The 18227-nt window shown below is 46.9% G+C and overlaps 1 protein-coding gene across 1 annotated transcript in view; it reads left to right on the forward strand.

The window, feature by feature from the left end:
- MIS18A (MIS18 kinetochore protein A) overlaps positions 1-2576 on the forward strand; it is an 84553-nt gene extending 81977 nt beyond the window's left edge. Inside the window, exon 5 of the mRNA XM_078658409.1 lies at positions 2150-2576. Coding sequence (XP_078514535.1) covers positions 2150-2212 — 63 coding nt within the window. The 3' untranslated portion in view covers positions 2213-2576. The remainder of the gene's footprint in view (positions 1-2149) is intronic.
- Positions 2577-18227: the final 15651 nt, after the last annotated feature.

Raw genomic sequence — 18227 nt, forward strand, 5'->3', positions numbered from 1 at the left:
TACTATTTCGCCACCATGTTTGCCTGTTCATCCACCTGTTGACAGTACCTCGCAGGAGTCTGTAACTCATGTTCTGATCGTTTCCTTCATCAACAAAGTTGCTAAATGTTTGACGTGCAGAAATAAGTGAGGCGTTGCCGTCTCGATTGCTTTACTGGTAAGGACTATAAGTATAATGCATAGGAATATTTCCACAGGTTGAGAGGTTTATCCAGGTTGCTGCACCTTTGAAGTCCAAAACCAGTATGTTGGGCTGCTTTAACAATGTCCCAATAAACTAAAGGGGGCTACAAAAAAGCCCACAGAAAAGGGGCTGTGTGATCTTATTCATGATTTGTTAATGACAATTTTGAAAATAAACTTCAAACATCAAAGGTAGCAAAAGTTTATGGAATAAATGTTTTGACCAAGTGGGCTCCTTATTACACCTGGAGAGAGCGGTGACAGAGGAGAAACTTTGTGTACTGGGCACATGGATATGTAATTCTTCTGCTGTTTCGGACGATAGCATTATTTTCTATTTCATAATAGTGTCCATGTGGTGCCCTTTTAGGTACATTTATAAGGAGCGTTGTTGCAATTGTATCTAAACTAAGGGTGCCGCCCTTTATGGGAAAGGGGCACCGTTGAGATTTAATTTAGATAGGGTTGTGGCATAGGACCATTCAATTGCCATGAATATTCAGAATATATAATATTTAGAATGAGTTAACATACTCTTGCTACAATTCTAAAGTTCTCCTTTAAATTCGATACATTGATGAGAAGGTGTGTAGCGGTGGAGTCCAATTTGCTGAACACTTCACTTATCTCCCTTTCTTGACTTAAGATGGCCTTTCAGGTTTTACAGCCAAATGCAGCAATGCACCGCTTTGTGGCCAAGGAACTTTGAATGTACGTTTTCTTAGAAGTCTGTCTTAGATGGGCTTTACTATGTGGAGTAAATAAAAGTTTGGGTGGGTCTTAGTCAGCAATCCACAGGTAAAAGCCAATGCTTGTCGAAAGGATGGTTCGAGTTTGCTTCGAAATTCAGCATGTGTAAACAAAGAAACCTCACGAATTGAAACCGAATTACATTTTGTTGCGAGGAGATAAAAAAAAAAGTACTTTTATTGCCAGGGTGCCTTACCCCAATTCTTCGGGTAAATCTATTTGTGTGCATGCGCATTCTGCAGGACTTAGCTTTATGGTCATAGTGACAGCTCTTGAGGTTCAGGGCACATTCACAAATGTGTCACTTACATGTCTGTAGCCGTGTGGAATTAGTTACTGAGTGCACACATTTCAGACTCTATTAACATCCTCACATACTAACTGTACTGTGTATAATTGTTGCTTAGCACCTCTGAAGTAATTCACTCCCATACAGAAATAGGATCTGCTCGGGGATGAGGGTGACTAGAGAGAACAGCACAGGGTACGCACCACTCCCTTTTAGTTGCAATCTTCTCCGTGAGATGCATGATAATGCCCTTGCCTACTTTCCGGTGGGCATTTTGGCTTGTTCTTAGAGGCCCGGAAAGAAATGAAGTTACAATGTCAGTCATGGAGGCGCTGAGAGATGGTAGCAGTGACTGAGATGCTGTTCTACGTGATCTCCAAGACCAGAAGCTGGTCTGGTGCTTTGTCCGAGGGAGCATTTCCAGAACACAGCTTAAACAATGGAGAGCCATCCTGCAGTAATAGGAAAGACTTAGCCTCAGCCCAGCAGTACTGACAGCAGCATTATCTTTTGCTCCCCCCCCAACCCCCATTTCTAACGCATATTCAATATTTTTCTTTTCAAGTCTTGAGACAGTGCCTTATTTATGAAGCATTGCTCTGCACGGTCCTGTACCTCCTTCACAGGATGGAGCGTTCAGGAGGCTGCGCAAGGACAAGCGACGTCAAGTCAAGACTGCTCATTGGTCGCTTTGAAGAGTGGCTTTTATTCTGCAATCTGATATCTCTAGGGATTGCTTATGGAAGGCGGTAGATTTAGAATGGCTGGCGGCTTTTTTAGCACTCTAGGGTGGAATGAGGAATATGAAACAGCCATGTTTGCTGCTACGCCTCATAAATCAATAGTCCAGTTTTGAACAATGTAAACTAAATGATCATTTGTCTTGCTGCAAGAAGAATTCATGTATTTGCTTACATTTTCCCATAGGCTAATGCAGTGCTGAAAGTGTTGCAGAACCAGATTTCCGCACTTCAAGCTAGAATTTCATAAGATTGAACTGAAACGCACAGTGGGTCTGAAGACGCCACCTGCCTACCTGAGAGGAGAATTGTCTTCGTAATGACCACGGAGTTTAAAGGTTAAGAAAAGGGCACAAAGTAAAATTTTACATCATCCAGTTGGAAATGACAAGTCCTTTTCTTTTTGGGACGTTGAACGTTGTTTTGCATTTTGCCTGATTAAATAAGGGCATGAAGTTTCACTGAGTGTTTACTTATGGCCACTACTTTCCATGTTGGAATCTTCCTTCCAGTTTGCTGTTACTACAGACCGGATATTACCTTTTACCCCGGAGTTCGTCAATATAGGCATCTTGTTCAAACCGATGAGACTGTCCATCACCGAAGCGTAATCTTTTATTATATATATATATATATATATATATATATATATATATATATATATATATATATAATAATATAGTTTTTTCCTAAATATTTTATACACCTTTAATTCTTCTGTCTCCAGTCGCTATTCGCATATCAAACCTTTGAAACGTTTTGTCTATTTTCTGTAATATTTTGCTCACTTCTTAATTCACGTATATCACTGATCAAGGATGATGTCCACATTGGTGACAATGGTTCCATCATGCTGCTGAGCTGAGCTGACCTGGTGATTGACATTGGCTTACTTATTTGCGTAGTGTCTAGGCCAGGACCCATGCAGTTTGTTACAGTTTTATAAATTAATTCATGACTACTGTTGGTTTGCCCACATTTTAATAATCTGTGATTTTTGTTGTCTTTCTTACAACTGTGCAGTAATTTTATTTCTTGCAATCACTCAATCTCTTTGTGACGAGGTTTAAATGAGGGAGAAATCTGAATGTGATAGAAGTAAAGTTTGTCTGCATTGGTCATGTTAGCATAAGGACTACATGTGCATTTGTTTGCAAGATCACAATGTACTGTTTAGAGAAATACGTGTGGACCTGCATTGTCTGAGCGGACATGCTTGTTCAATCCAGACTTGGTAGTTCTGAAATCTTGCAAATCTGCTACATTTCTTTCAGATTTTTCAGTTTATGAATACAAGGGTGTAAATAAGATGCACTTGTCTGGGTCACTTTTTTGGAGAGCTTCACCTGTGAACTAATAACCTAGTTTAAATTGTAAATGGCATACAATGGCATGACGCTTGCAAGAAAATTCTAATAGAATGTTTAATACATTGTTTTGAATTAATCAATAAAAGCTTTGGTCTGTTTATTTATATCACATTTTTCTTACATTCGTGTTTTGAAGGCCAGTATAATGTTTGGAAAAACAATAGAACCCGTACATTGCTTTGCATTGTTTCATTTCGAGAAAAAAGTGGAACTGTTACTTGGCTTAAATGCTATCTTAACTTTCTTTTAAGTTGGGTAGTGCATCAACTGATCTACAACGTGTCCTTGTAACTTTTATTGCCTGTCTGTCTTTGTTGCAAGGATTCTGCTCCTACACAGAACTGTGCACAGAGTCCCAGGACCTTCGTGAATTGTGGTGTACCAAAAAACTCACCTCAGTACCTAGAAAACCCCAACCAGCTAGCATCAGTGTCACATTAGCTCTTCGTCCTATAGCAAAGTAACCAATGATTAGACAACCCAGAATATGCGACTTAGGTTATACTCCGGAATGGTGGGAAGTGAGAACACTCTTACGTTATACTCTCATACCAGTCCACAACAGGAGTAAAAAAGTGACAATGCCTACCACCAAGTGCCATCAGGGCGCCTGTTCCCTAATGGTTCCTAACTGCCATGACACCCTGAAGTCAGCAGAGGTTGTTATGGATGGATTTTTTTTTTTTTTAATTTGTTTTTATTGTTGCATTATAACACCCGAGTACATAGTGAATCAACTGTTGGCGTGGCGTCAACATTCAGCCACGGCAACCGTGCGCGCAACATTTCTGTATTTAAACTTGCGGGATGTGGCATTACTTCCATTAAACAGTACAGATTAATCAGATATGTTCTCAGGCTGGGATCATATAATCGTGCTCCGTAAGGGAGAAAGGAGGATACAAGTGGGTATGTGAATTCCCGCCGTAGTAGTACGGACTCGGGGTCTGTATAGTACTTATAACTGTAGTACTAGTAACTGGGGGGACGTAACTGTGGAAGGGAGCAAATAGGCGGTGGCAAGAGCACGGCAGAGGAAAAACCAAGTGTCAGATGTTGGGAGGCAGGGGGGTTCCCTCAGTGCGCAATCATATTAAGGTAGAGCAGTCAAGGATTGGGGGCGTTCCGTGTGTGTGTGTAGTGGGATGTTCGATGCGGGGACAGGGTCTTGACCAGGGACTATGTGCTCACTCGGGTGGGGGGGGGCGTAAGTGGGTCCCCCGTGTGCAAGGACTGCCGGAAGCTGTGTAGGATTCAGAAAAGGGGGTGGTGATGAACAGAGTGTCTGAATTAAGCAGACCACTCTTACCCAGTCCAAAGATCAGGGCTTGATCCATCACCGTTATTTATCTCACTGCCCCATCCCAGCTCAGAACCTGGCTATATGCAAATTAGTCTGTCCCTGGCCCAGTGCATCATGGGAACAGGGCAGACCAAACTACCAAGCCAATTCTTCACCAGAAAGGAGACAAGCTACCGGGGACCGGTTTCTGGCATTTCAGCCTCTTCGGCCCGGCTGTGTAGGAGCATGGCCCAAGCCATGGAAATGGGATGCTTACGCGCGCCCCTGGCCTCCTCCTCCCTCAGGGCATCCTCCTCCGCCGCCGCCCACTTACAAACTGCCCCCGTCCAAGCTGCTATGGGGGGACCTTCCGGGGATCGCCAATGCATAGCTATGCATCTGTTCGCTAGCAGCAGTGCCAAGGACACGAAGCGCCTATGTACTGGTTCTTGTTTAGGGACATGAAAGATGCCTAGTGCACTGGACTCCCAGGAGGCTAGTGTCGTGAGGCCCGTGAGATCCGCCAGAGTGTCGTGCACCATTTTCCATAGGGGGTGAAGGTCTGGGCAGCTCCAAAACATATGACGAAAGTCTGCATCGGGGGATCGACATCTGGGGCATAGGAATTGTGTGGATGGGTAAAACCGTTGCAGGCGCGCCGGGGTGAGGTATGCCCTGTGCAGTATGTTGTATTGGATGTTTTTGAATCGAGCATTCCTGGAAACTCACTTAGGGGCCTCGAGTGCCTTGTTCCACTCTGAGTCGTGTAATGCGCGACCGATGTCCTCCTCCCATGCGGCTCGTAGGGCCGTCAGGGGGACGTGCGAGAGTTCCTGGATGGATTTGTACAACCAGGTGACCAAGTGGCGTCCCACTCCCATGTGTAGGATTGTGTGTAGTACTGGGTGTGTGTCTGGTTCACCCGCCCTGAGATTATGGTAGGGTCGAAATCCCTCGAGTAGCTGTCGATGCCTGAGGAATTGACCTGGGGGAAGGTCATACTCTGCGACCAGCTGATTGATGGGTTTCAGCTGTCCTTCCTCGAAGAGCGATTCCATATCCGTGATGGCGCAACGTGTCCATTCAGCCAGCATTGGCGCCGAAAAGTAGGAGTCCCGTCTGGGGCAGCCCACCAGCGGTAGTAATGGGGAGTATGGGGTTCTACCGGGGGCCATCCGGTGGACCCGCATCATACATCGACGCGCTATCATGACTTGAAGGGGGTACGTACTTCGGGGTTTGGTGCCCGGGGGGAGAAGACGGGTGAGCTCCGGGGTCGGAACTCTACCAGTCGGGGTGAAAGTCTCCCGAGTGTAACGGTCCGCCGTCCAATACGACAGCCATTGGAGCTGCGCCGCCAGGAAATAGGACTCGAAGGAAGGAGCTCCTAGCCCACCCTGTGTTGTAGGCAGTTGGAGGGTCTTCAAAGCCACTCTGTGTCGGTTCGTGCCCCAAATAAGGGTACCCAATAAAGAGTTGATGTCCCGGAAGAAGGATCTGGGTGGCACCACCGGCAGGTTCGTGAAGTGGTAGAGGAGCCGGGGGAGCATCACCATTTTGGCCAGGGCTATCCGTCCCACCGGGGCCAATGGGAGCTTGCTCCAGAAGGCAACAGTCGGGCGCAAGTTAGCGAGCACCTTCCGGTGATTGCCGTCGAAGATGGTTGTTATGGATGGATAGTGCGGCACAAACGTGGATTGATCTGGTTGAATCAGCTGGTCTATCACCTGGTATAAGCCGTTGCCCAGTATTTTTGCTTCAATATCAAACATGGATGTTGGCCCCTATTAAGAACAAGCATCTGGTGGTTTGCCTTGTTTATGGATTAGTACAAAATTGGTGGTTTGTAAGTCTCTGTACTGCATTCCTTTCATTATCTCCTCAAGGAACATGCGTATAAGCCGGTTTACTATATGCCCCGCCAGGCATTCTAAAATTCTGCAGTGAGACTGTTGGAGCTTGACATCATCCCACTTTACATTTGCCTAATAGCTTTTGTTAATCCCCCTACCTCATGCTTCCTGGACATGTGCATGATATCATCTTGGGATAGACTTGGAGTGGGGATATCTCTAATTCCTCCAGGTCTACTCTGGGGCTTACTGACCCAGACCTAAAAGTTGCTCCAGATATGTCTCAAAGCTCTGTATGATTCCCTCGGCTGTGTTCACCCTAGCAACCTCATCATTCATGAACCCCTTAAACCACCTCTAGCTCTCCTCTCAATGTCCCAGGCATTTAAGCAATTTGCCTGCATTAATACCCACATCCCGTGTTTGGAGGGAGAGACGCAGGCCTTGTCTATGCCAAGGTCTGCCTGTACTCTTCTCTGACCCATTCGTACATCTTGTCTACTCATGGGTTGGGTATGTACTCCTTGTCTCTAGGAGTCTGTTTCCCCTCTAAATTCTATTATAATTTTTTTATCTTTTCCTTGAATTGGCAATAATTTGATCTCTCATGACTGATTTGTAGGCTTCCTACATTGTTTTCTCTTTGTCCATCAACCCACTTTCTCTTTAAAGTACAAGTCAGTGGTGTGCCATCTCCTTTTTGTACCAGCTACTCAGACACCACGGATCAAGCCTTCACTTTGGGCTCCGACTCCTATGGTTTCTGTACAGGGCTGATTGGGGAGTAGTCTGAGATAACGCAAGGTGAGCATTGTGTATCACCAAATGTCGTCTCCTGTCACCTTGGTATCAAAAGATAGTCGAGTCTGGAGAAGGAATGCAACACTCCAGTAATGAAAGAATATTGTTATGTCATGGGGTGTGTTTCCATAGATCAACTAGGCCTAGTGCTTTATGAAACAGTGTACTCTATTTTAGTCCCTCCCTGGTTGCCCAGACAATGTTTGATTAAGCTCTTCCCCTTTAATCATTATGGTATCAGGAGCCTGGGCTGTCCCGTTCTCCATCTTCTCCAGTCCTATGAATAGGACTGGGTGGAAATACACTAACATTAGGATAATCTTTTCCCCGTCCCATCCCCCACTGATTGCAGCATAGTAACGCTCTGGATCGACTGATACCAGAGTCACTATTAGTAGGACAGCGCTCTGTACCAGGATGCCGTTGCCCTGTGAGCCATTTGTGAACCCAGAGTGGACCAGAACCTTGTATTCCCCCCTTCCCCCCTAGAAAACCACACATAGTACCCACCAAGTGGATCTCCTGGAGAAGGATGAGGTTGGGCTGTGTCTCAAGAAGAATTTGCACACAATTGCTCTCTTCAACTTGCTTCCTAGGCTATTAACATACCATGTAAGTCTTTTTAGTCCATGCCTATGTAACCCCGTCATTTCTGTTGCTTTGATTTCCAATGCTGCCACATTGTTGCCCTCCTCTCAAAGTATTTGTTTTGTTGTGACCCACCCGCCCCGTGCCACAACTCCTCCCACACCACTGTGCGTCCTAAAAGTGGCTGCCAATGAAATGCTTGAGACGGCTGTCATCCCCCTATAAACCTCATCAAATATTAAACCTTGATCATATCAGCAACGCTTTGTTGCCTATAGTACGAGCCTGGTGTCCCTCCTCCATGCACTCTCCGGTTTCAATCAGTCCTAAAAATAATGCACCAGCTCGGCATCATAAGTCCTCTTTCGGCACCAGCGGCATTGCTCCTGCCCCCTCTTCTGATGCGTATATTAGTCCGACCTTGGAGCCTGATCGCAGGCTTGGATCTTTTGTCGATAACCTTGGTGTTTTTGTAGGCCTCGCATACGCAGCACACATGCGCTGCACAGGAAAAAGACCTTTAGTAATCAACACAGCTTTGCGGGCAAAAACGTGCACGGGCTGCATTGCTTTGAATGGCAACGCTTGCATATTTTGGCGATTCCCCTGCAGGAGCGAGCTTTAAAACCATCTGTTAGTAATTAACATATGGTTCCTGTTCACTCCCGCAAGGAAAACAGCTGAAGGCCCCCTCCTCTCCCCCCCTGCTGCCAGCACGAGGCACGCTCGCTTGTTTTATGTGCCACCGTTTGCCAACTCTCCAGCCATTTCTACACAATTTCTGATGTGTAAAACCACGATTGTCCCTCTTGAATAATCAACAGTTTCGCCATTAAGAGCATAAAGTATTGTATGTCGTTTTGTCAGTTCCATCTTAACTTTATCAAAGGAGCGCCGCTTCGCTTGCACCTTCTAAATATAGTCCGGGAACACCATTACCGTCTGGTTTTTGTAATGGCACAAACCCTTTTCCTTTGTCTGCTGTGGGAATTGCATCTGAGAGAGATAATTAGTTATAGATTCCTTACTTTAGAATTACCCGCCACTTCGCTTGCACCTTCCAAAAAATAGATTCCTTACTTTAGAATTACCCCCATGCGTCAGACTGGATCCGGAGAATTTTTTTATCAGCATTACCCCTGTATGTCGAAAGGTTGCGTCGGTTAGCTCCGCGTTCGTTGTGATGATGTCGCAGCAGCTACTTAGACACCACCCTCACGCGCTGACGTCAGTTATTTCTTTTTCCGCGCCAGCCAGCGCAGACTCTGAGAGAGTGGTACCTCCAGTAACTTTTTGACTGACTTTTTGCCGACTTTTGTCAATGTCGTTTTTGAGTCTTGGACTCCTGGTGCACATCAGGGATGCCCAGTTTCAAGGCTTGCGGTTCCTGCTGACGGTCGATGTGGTGACGGATCCGCACCGCGTGTGCCTAATCTGTTTGGAACCCGACTATGACTCCAAGTCGTGTTCCGACTGCCCGAACATGAAACTGAAGTCTTTACAGGAGCGATCCCGAAAACTTCTCGAGGCCCGGCAGTCTGCTCTGCGCCGTTCAATGTCCCGGTCGCTTGGGAGGTCAAGGGACCGGTCACAGAGCCACCACCAATCTTCTTGCATGTCTTCTCACTCCTCCGGTAAGTCTAATCACAAGAAGAAGTCGAAGAAGCATAGTCGCTCTTCGACTTCTCCCCTTCCGATGGCCGACGCGATGAGGGATTCGGGTGGTGCCCTTCCTGCGCTCCATGTGCGGAGCCTGCTGTGTCGACTTGGGGTTTCCCTCCTTTCCCGGACGACCCCTGCCCAGCTTCTGAGTTTCTACGAAGTGATGCATGCCATCTTTTGGTAGCCCGACTCTGCTTGCACGCCTTCGGGCCCTCTGGACTCGTCTGGGGGCCCTGGGCCTCCGATGCCGGAGGCTTTGGCCCCGGCACCTCAGGGTCCCCCTGGATTAAGGCCTGGATCTAGATCGGCGCCGGTCAACCTGATTACACCTCCCATGGCACCGGCACCACGTCTGCAGCCAATGCCGGTTGTGTCCCCAGCCGGCGTTGGCCCCCTGCCTCCACCGCGATGTAGACGCAGAGCTGGACCGACGTTGGCCAATGGCGGATCCGACGCCGATGTGTACTTTTGTGTCCCTGTCCTACCCTGGTCCTTTTTGGCCAGATTAGCAACCAGAGGAGGATGAGGAGAACTGGGAGGGGACTAGAGACCTTTGACTGACCAGTTGGGTTACGAACCTGACTGGAGAGAGGAACTGGGGGAAGCCAATGGTCTGGCTACCTAACCAGACCTTGGCAGGTTGTCTCCTCCTATCGTGGCTACGGAGGAGGGAGCGTCTTATGCAGTGGTCTTGTGTAGGGCGGCCGAGGCTCTCAACCTTGAGCTACCAACGGTGGCAGTCAGGACTAACCTCCTGACAGAGGTGCTTCAGCTGGCAGCATGCTCTTCGGAGCCCCTGCTGCTGTTTAATGAAGCCCTAACAGACACCCTTTTGGGCACCTGTTCCATGCCCAAAACAGGGGCTCCTGTGGATAGGATGATTGCCCGATGCCATTGCCCTGCCGACCCCACTTTCCTCGCCCAACACCCCACCCCTGAGAGCTTGATGGTCCAAGCCTCCATGTCAAAAGGCGCATTCCCTAACGCACTACCTGATAGGGAATCCAAAAAGTTGGGCAACCTTGGGAAGAAGATGTATTCTTCCTCCAGTCTGGGACTGCGGGCAGTAAACACTGTATGTCTGTTGGGCCGTTACACCCACTCTGTGTGGGATACGGTGGCGCAGGTGCTGCCCCAGTGCCCGGTGGTGGCCCGGGGCGTACTCTACCGTGCAATTGCCGAGGGGAGAGACGCAGTCAAGTTTACCAATCGCTGTGGACTAGATACAGCTGACTCGCTCAGGCAGGACGATTTCCACGTCGGTAGCCTTCTGACGCTACGCCTGGCTGAGTTGACTGGTTTTTCAGGGGATGTCCAAGCTACCCTTATGGCAGAGGTCTTCAAACTTTTTGATGCCGAGACCCCCTTGTAAAACCTTTTTAGGCGTAAGGACCCCTTCCGACAAAAGTTTCTAGAAACTGGTACTCCTCATCATCAACTTTTGACAACCATAAATGCGCCTGTTAGACCTCATCACATCCCTCAAACATTCATCCACCCACACTTTCACACATCCATCCATCCACCCTTTCATCCTTCTATTCATACATCCATACTTCATCCATCCACCCTTTTATCCTTCCATCCATACATCCATCCACCCACCCACCCTTTCATCCATCCACCCATCATTCATCCCCCCACCTTTTCACACATCCATGCATCATTCATCCATGCAACCTTTTATCCATCCATACATCCACCCTTTCATCCATACATCCTTCATCCGTTCACCCTTTCATCCTCCCATCCATACATCTATCCTTCACCAATCTATCCTTCATCTATCCACCCTTTCATTCATCCATCCACTCATCGTTCATCCACCCACCTTTTCTTACATCCATCCATCCACCCATCATTCATCCACCCACCTTTTCTGTGCCTCTCTCATGGGGGGGGATCAGTATCTCTTTAAAAGACCTTTACTTGTTAATGAGGCGTTGATGTTTTTCACACCTCGGTGTGAATTAGGCCTCCGCCGTGAGCACCCTCGATCAGCCCAATGCCAGGAACTGCACTCTGCAGAATCTGCGACCCCCTTCCCAGGACTCCACGACCCCCCTGGGGGTCGCGCCCCACAGATTGAAGACCGCTGCCTTATGGACATGTCCTTTGATAGCTGTCGCCTGTTTGGCGTCAAGGCAGACAACACGCTAGAGCGCTTTAAGGACTTTCAAGCTACGGCCAAGTCCTTGGGCTTCTCCACCACCCGCCCTGCACAGTCTGCCTTTCGCGGCTACGGAAGGGGTGCACCGCCACGTCCCACCCAGGGCCACAGGCTGGCTCAAGCTTTTCAGCCTCGGCATAGCAGAGGATGTGGGAACCATCGTCGTGGGTCTGGGTGTCAGCGTGTGGGCCAGTACACCATAGCCCCCTCTGCAGCAGCCTCCAAACCCTCCTAGTCTGACCTTTCAGGGCCACCGATCGCCAGTGGGCGGCAGGATTCTCCATCACCTTCCTCACTGGTGCACCATCACGTGAGACAGGTTGGTTTTGCAAATAGTCAGAAGGGGCTACTCCCTCCCCTTCGAGACTACCCCCTGCCCCCAGCCAAGCCACCTCAGTACCATCGCATGTCAGAGGATCATCTGGCCCTTCTCCAACAGGAAGTTACGGCTCTCTTGGCCAAGGGAGCCATCAAGCGTGTTCCTGCCCCAGAAGTAGGTTGTGGTTGCTACTCCCACTACTTTCTGGTGTCCAAGAAGGACAAATCTTCCTATCTTGGATCTCCGGAACGTCAACCGCTTCCTCCGGAAGGAGAAGTTCAAAACCTCCTTTTCTGGCTGTTCATCCGGACAAGGTTGTCCTTCGAACTCGTCCATCCTTTCTTCCCAAAGTGGTTACTTTCCACAGTGGCCAAACCATCAATTTGCCCACCTTCTTTCCGCCTCCTAAGGAGGAAGAGAGGCTCCACCATCTGGATCCAAAGCGTGCCCTTTCTTTTTACTTGGATCACACACAACAATTCCAGGTGGATGACCAGCTCTTTGTTGGTTACTTGGGTGCTAAGAAAGGTCGGGCCGTACCCAAGCGGACCATCTCCCGACGGGTCGTTTTGTGCATCAAATCTTGCTATTCTTGGGCAAAGAAGGAGCCTCGTGTGGGGCAACGCGCCCATTCCACCAGGGCGACATCAGCTACCACTGTTTTGGGACATGGAGTTCCCCTCCATGACATCTCTCAGGCAGCTACATGGGCAGCTCTGCACAAGTTCACAAAACACTACTGCCTGGACAGCCAAGTCTGGAGAGACGGCTTCTTTGGCCGTACTGTTCTCCAGTACTTTCTGGTGTACTCTTGGTTCGCAGACCCACCTCCGGGGTTGGTATTGCTAGGGTATCTACTCTAAGGTAAGGTATCTATAACTAATTGTCTCTTTCAGATAAGTTACTTACCTTTGGTAACAATGTATCTGTAAGAGACCTAGATTAGTTACAGATTCTTTACCACTCCACCCATCCCCCCCCGTTCTGCCAACTGACTTCTAGGATTAGGGATTTCCTTTCAGGGCCCTAGTTTTGTGCACCAGTGGTCAGTGTCTTGCATGGCTCTGCACTTCTAGCGTGGAAAGTCGTGTACAGAACTGACGTCCACGTGCAAGGGCGACGTCTAAGCTGCCGCGACGTCATCCCGGCGACCACGATGCCAGCGATGAACGCAGAGCTGACAAACGCCACCTTTCGACGCGCAAGGGGTACTGCTGATCAAAAAATTCTCCGGATCAAGGAATCCATAATTAATCTATGTCTCTTACACATATATCGTTACCGAAGGTAAGTAACTTGTTCATCACAGTCGCACTAGTTTCAAAGTTTTGGTATGAGGGGCATGGATCTGGTTCCTGGTTTGGGTGGTGACACAGGGACCTTGTGTGCCGTCTCAACTACAAAAGGGGTAGAGAGATCATCAGGACAATGTAGTATTTTTAACAAAGTCCTCTAGAAAGTGTCCCGGTCTTTCCCTCCCAATTTTTTTTGCAGAGTTTTATATAGCGCGAACTAGACCTGAACCGAATCGGGTATCAGAGCGCTTTACATAGCACCAGTTACATTACGTGAGGACGGACACACATTCATTTTAGGCACGGGGTGATTAAGTGATTTGCCCAGAATCACTGGAGGTTTTGGCGTTGTTACCGAGACTCAAACCCAGATCCCCAGGTCCGAGGTCGAGCGCCCTGGCCGTTAGGCCAAGAAGGCCCACCAGTCGAATATTGTTTGTGTGTCCTTCCCTCCATATCCTCAGCTCTGGCATGCAGTCAGTGAGTGGCCTCTTTTAAAGTGATAGACGTCTTCATGTGTAGGGTTATTATTGAGTATGAGTTTTCTTCAAGGGTTTGCTCTGTGGCAGTCACCCTAGTGGATATTTTTAAACTCCACATATCAAGATAACGTCCAGGGCCACTGTATCAATGTTCCCTTCTTGAATGGCTCTTGTATCTCCAACTACCTTCATTAGGTCCTAGAGGGAGGGTTCATGGTCTCCTTTATCAAGGGGGCCAAAAGGTGGCAGTCCAGTGGGCTATGTGCTCTATGGATACTACTATAGGATCATATTGGACATATCTACAAGTTTGTGCTGCCTCATATTGTGTCTCGCCTCCCCCGTCCCCCTCCAACCCCATGTTGCTACTTCTGCATGGCATTTTAATTTGTTTCCTAGTAAAACTGTCAGGGTTTTGAGGGGTGATTCATCTGATAGGCCATGTATGACATGCAACATCATGGTGTACATTATTGGTTTTACCATTCTTTGCTTCACCAGTATTTGTAACAATGTGACTCCATCCCCCGTATGGTGGTTTTTATTTGTGCCTAACCCCACTGATCGACTTGTAAAGAAGCTATTTTGATTTACACTTCAGGCAAGGAGCAGTTGTTTGTATCTGTTTGCTAGTACTGATTCTCCTTATAGGATATTGAGGAACATGAAATCCTCATCATCTTCAGGATAAAAGACAACCACTGGAACTGCTCCTAATCCATGGACCTGCTGTTGTAATTTGTGAATAGGGCTTTCTCTGCAGCCTTTGATGCATGGTACTGGGCATCATACCATGGTCTTATGATATTTTCTGTAGTTCTGACCATGAAAGTATTCTTCTCTGATTCCCACAATCTCCCTGGGATCATCTCATCACTTTTCTTTTAGGCCTATGTCAGTCTCCCCAGCCTTTGTGCCTTCCTCGTCCTCTCCCCTACTGTTATAACGTTGCCAGGCGATGAGGCACAATGTTTTGCAGTTTTCCCCTAAAGGGTCTTTTATGCTGTATATGTAGTGGCCTATGAGATTGTTGGGTTCTTCAAAATACATCTCTGAATTTTTTTTAATTTAGCTGATGTTTTCACTATGGAGATTTGATCTGTCTGCAATAATTTTAAGTTTGTTCTGCATTTTGTATTTATTCTGTATCCTCCCTCACACACTCTGGATTGGGCAGACCTTCCCCAGTAACATTAAAGACACAGTGGTAATATTGGCTAGGTGTAGGAAGGTGGCTCTTTACACAATATATCAGATTTTTGATATACCACAGAGTCCTGTGGTTCCCTAATGAGTGGACAGGGGCTTGCTATGCAATCCCAAAGTGCTCTATTTGGGACTAGTGTGGTCGATCAGCCTTAGGTTTAACACAGAAGTGTGCAAGACATTTGCAAATGCACATAATTATCAATAAATGACACACAAGACTCAAGAAGGAGATCCACACCACCACATATAAAATAGCAAGTATCTTTATAGATGTTTAGGCATCAGAGAAAAATTGTTCAAATGAGTGTGTTTAAAAAAATATATATATATTTTCACTTTACAAAGTGGACACTGCAATTTCGGAGATCTGCAATGTTATCTCATGGAAGGAAGTACAAGTCCTGAAACCGGTAGAGTACAGCGACTTACAAGACCAATCTCCAGGAGTTAAGGTGAGTGGTGGGCAAGGTCCAATGCAGCATCAGCACCATCCATACACCACCAGAGGCATGAGGACGGCAGAGTGCAAAACAGCGTCAGGAGCCCAATAGGTGTCACTGGAGATCAGTCACTGCTAAAAGAGGCGGTAGGCTCTGGCTGGAATGCCAGTCGAGGTGAACCAACAGGGGGGTTTAATGCTTGCGATGCTCAGGGATGTGGGGACACCAGGGGCTCTTCTCCATGCCCAGGGGTGACAGATGCAGAGGTGTCTGGTTTTCTAACCGGAAGCAGTCGCGGTCGATGGGCTTGCATCTAGAGACTGCAGGCTATGTCCGGTTTAGACACACACTATTTCCAGACCTGGTCTACTCTATTGTGTATTGTAGTCTGTGAATAGGGGTATGAGCAGACAGGTCTTTAAATATTCCCCTCGACCCTCCCCCACCCTTGTATTTTCTATGTCAGGGAGCCCACCAGGGGTGAAACCATAATGGACTCCCGCTCTAGAAGGCTGGGGACGTTGTAGGACAGATAGCCCACTTCAAATTGGGCTGAAGGCTATGGGTGCAGTGGTGGCTTCAGGTACTGGGTTGTGGCAGTTCCTAGGGCCTCAGAGTCTTTTCACTTGGAGCTTCTGCAGGATGCAGGGAACAGTTCTGCTGTTCTTTGGAAGGTCTTGGTCTTTCTCAAAGTCAGGCAGTCCTCAGGTTTCTGGAGTCAGTAGCTGCAGGATGAGCCTATTTTAGCACAGTTTTTGATGAGGGATGAAAAGAGACTGGCAGGGTTGGTACCAGGCCACCTGCTTCTTCTCTTCTGTAGATTTTCGGTGTCCTCTCTCTTAGGTCATCAGGATCTATTTCTCTGGTGCCAAAGGCTCCCCTGAATACATACATTTGGGGCGTTAGGGGACTGTCGGGTAGTAGCCAATGGGCTACTGACCCTTAGGGTCACAATGCCCCCTATATGACCACTTCCTGTTGGAAGTGGGCATAACCCTGTCCCGGATATTCCTAAGTATCCCATCACAAAGATGTCTACTTCTGAAAAATCATTTCCACCTCACGGTAGCCCACCTTAGGGGTGGTAATAACCTGGAAGTGGCAAACATACCTTACTAGCTAATTTTCCCACCTGTCCAGGTGCAAAGGGGGTCCTGGACCAAGGGCCACATGCATCATTGTAGGAATTTGCGATTCCTAAATTGCGAAAATTAAAGAATCTCAATTTAGGAATTGCAAAATCCTATGCATCAAGAAATTTCAAACGTTTTAGCGATTCCTTAATTTTCTGTATTTGCGATTCATTAATTGCGAATCACAATTAAGGAATCGCATTACATTGATTCCTATGGGCCCATAGGAATCAATGGCAAGGCATTCTCATTTTGCGAATTCGCAAGTAAGGAATCACAAAATGAGAACGCAATTTCAAGGGTGCGGGGGTCCAAAGGACCCCCCCCTGCACCCCTGAAATGTCACGTAAGTACATTTTACTCACACACATGTCCCATGGGCATGTGTGTGTGTAAAATAGAAGTTTAAAAAATGCACTTTTGTGCATTTTTAAAACTTTTCGCAAATTACCATGAAGGTTGACTTCATGGTAATTTTCCCCTTCCTAATTGCGAATTTGCAATTTAAAAAAAGATGCATAGCATTTAAGAAATCGTAAAATTTGCGATTTCTTAAATTGCGAAAAATGGAAAAAAAATGATGCATCCCTAAAATGGTTTTTGCATTTGCAAACGGCCGATTTTTGCGATTCGCACCGTTTGCGAATGCAAAAACCAATGATGCATGTGCCCCAAAGAGTTTGGCTTCCTCTTCTGTGAGGGGAGCCAGATTTGCATTTCAAAGGCAGCAACTGAAGAAAGGCTAATCAGCAAGTTATCCTGTGGGAGGGAGCCATTACACCAGAGGTCTTCAAACTTTTGGATGCCGAGACACCCCTGTCAACATTTACAGACATAAGGACCCCCTCCTGACAAAAATTTCTAAACCTCTAGGCAGGGCTACTGGAATTATGAGGCAGGTGAGGACCGAAGTATGCGACAGGCTTGACTAAATTGCGTGAGTAGAACATTTAAATAATGTTCTGTGATGCTGCGTATTTTGGAATAGCATTGCTTTATTATTTTGAATTTTTTTAAACACAGTAACACTGAGGAAAGATTTCACCCTATCAGTACCAGTTTATAACCAAAATACAGCAATTAACATCAGAAAGATGTCTGATCAGTGTGAGTGCATTGTGATCGCTGCGAGTGCAGGGTGAGCGTGAAAGTGAAGGCGAGAATGAGAAGTGAGTTGTCTGAAAGCAGGGTGCATTCCCAGAAACTTGAAGTGGAGGATTTCAGATAGAAGTTAAATGATTGCTATAATGGCATTAATCAGGGATTGAGGGTGGAGGAAATAAATAATGTGCCGATCCTGCAACAAACTTCCAGTCTTATGATTAGGGTTACCAGCTCATTAATTTGATGGCCCAGAAATAAGCAGTCACCTAAAGCTGTATTTTTAGCACTTATCTGTGAATACTTAGAACAGCAAATCTAAATAGAAAGCACTTTTAATTGTGTTCTATGGCTGCCTCAATGATCCATGACTGACAATTAAAAACAGAACAAAGACAGAAAAGTCACATAACTAATTAATACATACTTTTTTATTTATAACTCTATTTAGTGTCAAGAGCAGGCATTTTTCTTTTGGCAACCCAACTTTATATTCCTTTCCATTAAATGCATACTCACACTACAGCAGTAAGTGTAAAAATACAAATGTAAGGAATAGG

Source organism: Lissotriton helveticus, chromosome 8 (genome assembly GCF_964261635.1).
Source record: "Lissotriton helveticus chromosome 8, aLisHel1.1, whole genome shotgun sequence".
Classification (NCBI taxonomy): Eukaryota; Metazoa; Chordata; class Amphibia; order Caudata; family Salamandridae; genus Lissotriton; species Lissotriton helveticus.